The following is a 7,713-nucleotide window of genomic DNA, read 5'->3' as shown; positions in this document are numbered from 1 at the left end:
GGGGCCTGCGGGTGAGCCCGGGGGCGGGGGCAACCCGGGGCGGGGGCGGGGCCTGCTTCCGACCGCGGGGGCGGAGCCGGTGGGCGGGGGCGGGGCCTGCGCCCTCGTCCCCTTTTCCCTACGCAGGGGCAGTGGAAGTGCCTGTGGTATTCGCCATATTGAAGGGAGAATGCGATTTTGAGAGCGGGGCCGGGGTGGGTCAGGAGTAAACAGCTGTGCTCTTGGCGGGACTAACTGCGCAGCGCCCCCAGCCGGAGCCCTAAGTCTGCATGAAGCCGGACACCACGGGGGTGCAGGTGGGTCCTGTGCCAGTCGGGGCTTTGGAAGGCACTGGGCAAAGCTTCAGGCAGCTGGCGCTGAGTCAGCTTGGGGGTCTCCAAGTCTTTTTAAAGAAAAGTAGAAATGTGTCTCAATGGTAAAGCATAAATCAAATTTCAGTAGTTTTTAAAAGCACGTGACAGCAGGCCTCCCAGGCCAGGCCTGGTGGCCTCCGGGTCTGTGCTGCGCCCCACAGTGAGGGACACAGTGTGAGGCGCTGCGGGAGGGCACGCACCTTGGGCTCCTGGCCCAGGCCTGGCCCTTGTCGGGAGGTCCCCACGCTGGGCACTCCGACTGCGGCCCCTCTGCCACAGACACACCCCACTTCCTCCCTGAATTGCAGTATGTGCTCCTTCGCACTGCAGGGCTGGGGAAGGAAACTGCCTTTGCTCTGGACCTAAGTAGCTGCCAAGGACCCCTCGCTGGGCTGTTCCAGAGCCACTCGCCTTGTTAGCCTACCTACCAGTTCCTTAAGCGCGGAACAGAGCTGCTAGGGCTGCAATCCACAGGGGGTCCACAGGTGGGGTGGGGGGGCGGCCACCCCTTGGCTCTCCACCCGCGTTTGTCTCTGGCGTCCTCTCTCAGGCCAGCTTCTCACTCCCCGTGATCTGGGGTCAAGTCTGCTCTTGAGTGGGGTGAACGATGCCCCCCTAAAAAAATGTCCACACCCTAATATCCAGAACCTGCGAATGTGACCTTACTTGGGAAAAGGTCAGGATCATCCTGGATCATCTGGGTGGACCCTAAATCCAATGAGACACACACCCACAGAGAGGATGTGGAGAAAGAGGCAGAGCTTGTAGCGTTGTGTCTGTAAGCCAAGAAACTGCTGGTGGCCATCAGGAGCTGGACAGGAACGGACCAGATCCTCCCTCAGAAGCTCCCAAAGGAACTGGCCCTGCTGACTCGATTCCTGACTCTGGCCTCCGGAACTGGGAGGACATTTCTTTGTTGTCTCCTGCCCGCTGGCTCACTCATACGTGCACACCCCATGAGAAGGTAGGAAGGAGGGGCTGAGTGTCAGGGCAGAGCCGGGCGTGGCCTGGACCAGGTGCAATCAGGAGGGCGCTGACGAGGCTCGCCACCCAGACACAGTTCCCTGGGCTGAAGCTTACGTGGCACCGTGCAGGTGACACCGGATCCTGCCTGCTCGGCACCGAGGGGCTGCTCTTCCTCCGCAGCGAGGGGGGATTTGCCTCCGTCTTGAGGCACTCACTGTGCACGCTGGCAGTCTCCACCCCACCCCAAGCTGGTTCCTTTCCAGAAGTGTTTTCCTGACCCCTTCTGTGTGGCTGCTCTGAGGAGAGAGCGGGCCTAGGAGTCCCTCCTCTCTCCTTGGTTTCAGGCCCCAGCCGACCAAGATGGAGGGAGGCTGGAGAACACTCCTGACTTGGCGGCCACCTGGGTGGCGAGGGCTCCAAGCTGTGAGCTGCTGAGTGGACTTGTGTGGCTCTGCCTGGAGAAGACGGAGACACACAGGCTTCCTGTCTGGTCAGGGGCAGAAGGACGGACAGGGAGCAGTCACCCACAACAGCTAGGAGCTGACTGGGAGCTGCACCTAACGGGGCTCAGCTCTAGGGTGGAGGGACGGGCAGGCAGTGGCCCACAAGGAGGCTGGCCTCAAGGCAGAGAACTACAAAATGATGATGGGAAACCCCCACAGGACAGTTCCGTTGGCAGCACATGGGCCAGCACATTACTTCTGAGCCCTGCTTTTCTCAGGCTTAAAACGGGATGCTACCTAATGATGTGTGTGAAAGCTCCTGAATGTAAAGCACGTTTAAGGGCTGGTCTGGCTGCACCTACAGAAAAACCCAAATAGCAGTGGCTTCAACAAGATAGCAGTTTATTTTATTTTCCTCTACAAAATGCTGACCATAAAAAGTCCTGGCCTATGTCAGCAAAACCCATGTTCCTTCTAGCTTTCTGCTCTCCAACCTTAGGAGATAAAGCTTTTCCTCATGCTTTCAAGAGGGCTGCCTTAGCTCCAGCCATCACATCCAAGATCCAGAAGGGAAAAGATGAGGGAAGGGTACTCCGTGTGCTAGCTGAATCCCCCTTCAAAGTATCTTTCTTGCAAGTCTCTCCCAACACCATCCACTTTCATGCCATACCTACCCTTGTGTGCCATGGAGGGTAGGAAATTTCTGTCTAGCCAATTGTAGCCAATAACACTGGGGCTTTGTTAGCAAAGAAGCAAGCTGGCAACCTGCAGGGCCCCCGACAGCCACCACTCAGGCAGGAGCAATTACTACCAAAGCTCAACCAAAGGTGTGCGGGTGGCATCTGAACCAGCGCCTGTTGGTCGGTGCCTCTCAGTCCACCTGCACCGGGAGGTGGTGTGCTGGGACCTGTGTTTAATGCCCACTCCTGACTGAGTTCTCCCTCTACTTCTCTGATTTTGAACACGACTCCCGTGTTCCTCAGACGGGAAGGGAAGGCAGTGCAGAGGTGTGCAAGTTTCATCCTGGCACCAGCAGCCTTTCCTGTTGCCCAGGGGTCCCGAAGCTGCCCTCCTCCTGTCAGAGGCCTTCTCTGGCGCCCTGAAAAGGGGAGGGAGGGATCGCAGCTGTCTTGGGGCCGAGACTCAAAGCCAGTGTGCTGAACAAATGATAAAGGGTACTAGAGCCTGGGCCAGCTGATCCCAGAAGGCACTGTCACCTGGACTTGGCCGAGCAGGCCTCTGGGGAGGCAGAGTGCAGAAATCCAATCACGCCAGCTCCATCCCAAAAGTGACCCCTCCCCCCGCCAGCTTGGGGGAGGGTGGGGGGCCCCCGCAGGGGCAGCAAGTGAGCGGGGACTCCTCTAACCCAGCCCGGCCCTCGGGCCATGAGGAACTGCCGGGTGCTCACCAAGGAAGAGGCCTCTGGGACTGCTCACTCCATCCTCAGCAAGCCAGGGGCAACCTACGAGCCGAGCCAAAGCTCCCTGGCTCTGTGAGGGGTGCCTCCTGAGGCCAGGTGCAAGACTGGAGACATGAAGGCCCCGCCCTGCGGGGGAGGTGTGTGGGCCGTGTGGGGAGTGGGGGAAGGAGGGCCCTCTAGATCTGGCTCTGGCCGGGTCAGCCTCTGGAGCAGAGGCCCACCCACAGGTCCCTCTGCACCTCCCTCTGCTCCCCCTGCAACTGCAGCAACTTTAGGGCCCGAAGCTCCGTGGGCTCGCCACCCCCTCCCCGCCCCGTCCCTTCGTGCCTCCCTGCTCTGTCCGGTCCCCAAGCAGTGCGCCATCCTGGAGAGTCCCGCGCTACACTCTCTTCAGTTAAACTCTGCTGACACAAGGAAAACGCCAAATCTAATCTCAGAGGACCTTTAGTCTGCACGCACCCGTGCCTGAGACCTTGCCCCCAGGCAGCCCGTCTGTGGTGCTTGGGAATAGGCTAATGATCATGAATCTCCATCGGAGCAGTACAGTCATGCCCACAGGGCCTCTCCAGCACGGCAGCAGGGAGCTCGCTCAGCACACCTGGATCATCATGGACGTCACCATGCTATCGAAGGCCCTGAGGACAGAGACAGCCGTCAGAGGAGCGGCTGGGGCTCTGCAGCACCGCCCATGACCCGGGACTGGGAGAGCCCCTCCCCAGTCAGGCACACTCGGCTGCGAGGCCAGTGTCCTGCCACCCCGGCAGCGGGAAGCTAAGTCTCGTGCCCCCTCACACCCTACGCGGTTCCCGCAGTCCTGCCGCGGCTGGATCCCCAGGGCGGGGTGGAGGGGCAGGGGCTGTCCCTGTCCTGCACATGGGGTTCTCCGTACCAGCACCTGCTTCTCTCACCCGGGGCCCAGGATGAACTGAGACACAGCGTCATGGCTGAAGGAAGGCGCCATGCGAAGGGCCTGGCTCGGGTCACTGCAGGATCCTCTCACCTAATGGCTACAAAGAGCCCCTTGGGAACCACATGTAGGAACGTAGGGAATTCCCAGGAGCAGATGTGGAATGTGTGCATGGGAACGCTTCTTTATACAATCGTTGTGATGTCCCAGTGTCATGTCTGTCTGTTGGAGGACTACGTGGAAGATACCGACGATCCAATTTCCTAACTATTCAAGTTCAACGACCAAGACAAATGGGGCAGGAACAGGACGTTTTCTCACAAAGGCCTGCAACATGCCTGGTCCCTTCCCGGGTTCTGTGGGGGCTCTCGGACTAACTGGGCATACCTGGGGAACTGAGCGGGCAAGGTCTGTGCCCCGCCCTGACCCCCAGTCCTCTCCCGTCGGTTTTATATATTGGACATCCATGTAAGAGCTTATTGGGAAAACAGGGTTCTGCTGCTTCAGAATGACTCGCTCCTTAGAGGAACGATGCCCCTTGCTGAAACAGACCTTCCCTCCTGCACGTTGAGAACAACGGTCCTCAGCAAGGAAGGGTCTGCACAGCAGTCAGCTCACCTGGACTGAATGCGGTCCCCGGGGTTGTAGAAGGGATTGCACATCACGTCCGTGTAGGAATTGTGCAGCTTCCGGAACATCTGAGACAAGAACCAATGGTGTCAGTTCACGGGTACACACGGCTGCTGCCAAATTTCTGACTTCTCAGCATTTGAAAACAAAGTGAAAAAGAGAAAACGCACTGGCCCAGGCACAGCCTGCAAACACCCCCGTACTTACACTGCGGATCTCATTGTCTCGAAGCGCTGTGTTGGAGGAATCCACCACCATGACAAACTTCACCTTGGAGTTGGTCACGTAGCCATACCTGCACAGCTGGTTAGGGAACATGCATTTAACTCAGGGACTCTATGACACCACAAGACACTGCACCGCCATGGAGGGTGTGTGAGCCGAGGACCATCTGTGCACAGCCCCTGGCTCCAAAGCCACTTTGGAAAAACAGGACAAGCTTGCATCACAGAAGGGGCCCCAGGTACCTCCCACAATACCGGTAGGTCCCCACGGGCCATACTAGGTGGACCACACACTTCCTTGGGGCAGTTTTTGGCATTTACGGGAGGCAGCTAAGCCTTGTTCAGACTTAAGCTTTGGGGCCCACCTGCCCAGCCCGTGGGGCACCTCAACTTCGTTCTCAATCACTTCCTGGCCCAGCAGTGCTAACTGCAAAACTAGAGGCCCAAGAGTCAGGCAGATCCTGCCTAAAGCACCCACGCCACGAAAGTCCACTTTATCTGGTAGAACAGTGGCTCCCGGGCACATGTCACGGAAGGCAAGCTACATTACTACTTGTGGGGCTGTCTTTGCACTCCATGGGTTTCATGGCATTTGTCCCAAGGGACTGGTCAAGTTATGACGGGGGCCTATGGGGCTGGGCCTGGTGACAGAAGAACTGTCCTTGCTCAGAGGTGGTGGCCCAGCAGACAGAGCCTGGAAAGCTGTCCTCACAGGCATGGAGGAGGAAGGTTCCTGGTTCTTCCGCAAACCAGACAAGGGACAGATGCAGACTGCCACACTTCTCCTGGGAATTCATGCCCAGCTTTTCCCACATTATCCTCCCAAGTAAAAAACGGTGTGAAGTCTCAATTAGCCTCCAGCTGCCCTAATTCCCTTTGGTTGAAAGCTCTCACGTTCTTTCCAAGCGACACTGGGTCTTTCAAGGTCACCTGATCCTACAGTACACTTTGAAACTGGAGGTGGGATCTCCAAACGTGAAGCGCTGTGGAGAGAGACCACCAGCTGGCAGGGCCCCCCGCCAGGTGTGAAGGATACACCTTGTAGTCCTCTGTGGGGTACAGCAGGCCCAGGTAGAGCTCCCTCTGGTCCACCAAGGCCTTCCCCATGGCAGAGATCTTCTCGTCCACCACGTCCAGGGACGTATGCACCATGTAGTGGAACTTCAGCTCATTCTCGGTGGGGATGCTGCGGATGTAAAGGGGATAATTCTGCAAGAAAGGGTGCAGAACTGAAATGCCGAGAAAGCACTCTGGGCACACAGGCCTCGAGGATGAGGCCCCAGAGCGCTCAGAACGCAGAACTGGCCAAGAGCCAATTAGCCACAGGGACACACACTCTTATTCTCTGAAACTCATTGCTCACTCCTCCAAAGTGCCGTAGGCAGCGTCTTTGGGGAGCTGCGGCCCTATACGATCTCTTCACGCTGGCAGAAGCACTGACGCGCCCTCTCACTAGGCCCTGTGCAGGCTCAGCTCAGACCACCCTCCCCTCTGCATGGCCAATCCCTACCATCCTAACCCGAGGGGTTAGCAGGTCTTACTAGGGCCCCCACGTGCCACGACTCCCTGGTTCTGTCCCGTGCCTGATGCTGCAGAGATAAACACAATGTGTCCCTTTGCTAGCGGGGCTGATCTCTGGTGAGGGGCAGGCCACAAACCCAACAAATAAATGACACGTCATGTGCTAAGGCAGAAGGCATCCCTTGAAGAACTTCCAGAGGGACCACCTCCTAAGCCTGCTCTTTTAGAAGACACAGGAAAGCGCGCTCAGTCTTAGCGTTCAGAAACGGCTTTCTGGAGGAAATGAAATCTATGGTGGCCGGCTGAGAAGACGGCAGTGGGTTTCCAAGTGCCAAGGCCCAGAGGTGAGAAAGCAGAGCCCGTCAGGGCAGCTGCAGGCCGGAGTGGCAGGAAGGGTTGGCTAGGGGAGAAGGGGGTGAGGCGACTCAGTTATGCCGACGTTGCCGTGAGGCCACGAGAAGCCCCTGGAGGGGTCTGGGGCCGGGGCGAGACTCGCGCCCGTGAGGTTTTTACAACCGCGCCGGGGCTGCCGTGCGGAGAGGAGGCCGCCAGCCGCGCAGCGGCCGGGAGAGCGCAGCGCAGCGCAGCAGGATGTGCTCCAGTGCACGGCGAGCCCCGGGAGCGAGAGCAACGGGGCCCGCGGACGGCGGACGGCTCGCCCGGGGCCGACACTCCCGCCGCCGCAGACGCGGGCCCCCGGCCGGAGCCCGCCCCCGCCCCGCCCCCAGCTCGGCGCCGCAGAGCCCGTTCCTGCGGGGCCCGCGGGGCAGGCGGCGAGGCGGGGGCCCGGGCCGGGGCCGGAGCGGGGCAGGCCCGCCCGCATACGCACCTCTTTCGCGATCACCGCCACGCACACCGCCATCTTGGAGGCCCGGGCGGCCGCGTCACGTGACCCCGCCGCCGGTCACGCGGCCGCCTTGGCTCCGCCCCGCCGCCCGGCGGGAGAGAGTCGCCCGCGCGCCCGCCGGTTCCCGCCGTCGGCCTGGGCTCGGGGGCGCCCGGCGCGGTTGCCATGGCGCCGGTCGCCGCGGCGACGCGATGGCGGCTGCTGCTGCTGGTGCTCAGCGCCGCGGGGCTCGGGGCCGTGGGCGCCCCGAAGCCCCCCAACATCCTGCTCCTGCTCATGGACGACGTGAGTGCGGCCGCCGCTGGTCGGGCTCCCGGGGAGGGCCCTGGGTGAAGGAGGGCCGTGGGGGCGGCCTGGTGGGGCCGGGGGGAGGGTCGGGGGAGGGAGGGCCGTGGAGGGGGG

At 60.4% G+C, this 7,713-nt stretch overlaps 2 protein-coding genes across 7 annotated transcripts in view; one reads left to right on the top strand and one right to left on the bottom strand.

Annotated features, from left to right (window-relative positions):
- Window positions 1-2,147: 2,147 nt before the first annotated feature.
- TRAPPC2L (trafficking protein particle complex subunit 2L) lies at window positions 2,148-7,422 on the bottom strand. 2 transcript variants are annotated; one of them, XM_025860318.2, is made up of 5 exons: window positions 7,294-7,422; window positions 5,980-6,152; window positions 4,927-5,014; window positions 4,708-4,787; window positions 2,148-3,817 (listed from the first exon to the last, which is right to left on the bottom strand). In XM_025860318.2, the coding sequence occupies exons 1-5, from the start codon at window positions 7,324-7,326 to the stop codon at window positions 3,772-3,774; spliced, it is 420 nt and encodes a 139-aa protein (XP_025716103.1). In that variant the 5' UTR covers window positions 7,327-7,422; the 3' UTR covers window positions 2,148-3,771. The 2 variants fall into 2 exon arrangements, with proteins under 2 accessions (XP_025716103.1, XP_073738508.1); XM_073882407.1 differs by having other exon boundaries at window positions 5,980-6,129; window positions 7,294-7,420.
- Window positions 6,169-7,713, top strand: part of GALNS (galactosamine (N-acetyl)-6-sulfatase) — a 26,851-nt gene continuing 25,306 nt past the window's right edge. For 2 of the 5 annotated variants that reach the window (XR_012375224.1, XM_025860315.2), the window contains exon 1: window positions 7,398-7,596. Coding sequence is in view for 3 of the 5 variants with exons in the window: in XM_025860315.2 (XP_025716100.1) it covers window positions 7,477-7,596 (120 nt within the window). In the remaining 2 variants the exon portion in view is untranslated. Of the gene's footprint in view, window positions 6,809-7,395; window positions 7,597-7,713 lie in introns of those variants that run through there. The other 3 variants (XM_073882404.1, XM_073882403.1, XM_025860310.2) reach the window with 3 other exon arrangements.

Source organism: Callorhinus ursinus, unplaced genomic scaffold (assembly GCF_003265705.2).
Source record: "Callorhinus ursinus isolate GAN/ISIS: 27379988/994484 unplaced genomic scaffold, GSC_fseal_2.0 scaffold46, whole genome shotgun sequence".
Taxonomy (NCBI): Eukaryota; Metazoa; Chordata; class Mammalia; order Carnivora; family Otariidae; genus Callorhinus; species Callorhinus ursinus.
This window is presented reverse-complemented; position numbering and strand designations above follow the sequence as displayed.

What these genes read in the sequence shown, in the direction of transcription:
- TRAPPC2L (XM_025860318.2), bottom strand. Translation starts at nt 7,326, where the DNA reads ATGGCGGTGTGCGTGGCGGTGATCGCGAAAGAG. An exon ending in CCCACAGAGGACTACAAGGT is followed by an intron (nt 5,015 to 5,979) that starts GTATCCTTCACA and finishes CCAGCTGTGCAG; the next exon opens with GTATGGCTACGTGACCAACT. An exon ending in GGGGACCGCATTCAGTCCAG is followed by an intron (nt 3,818 to 4,707) that starts GTGAGCTGACTG and finishes CTCTGTCCTCAG; the next exon opens with GGCCTTCGATAGCATGGTGA.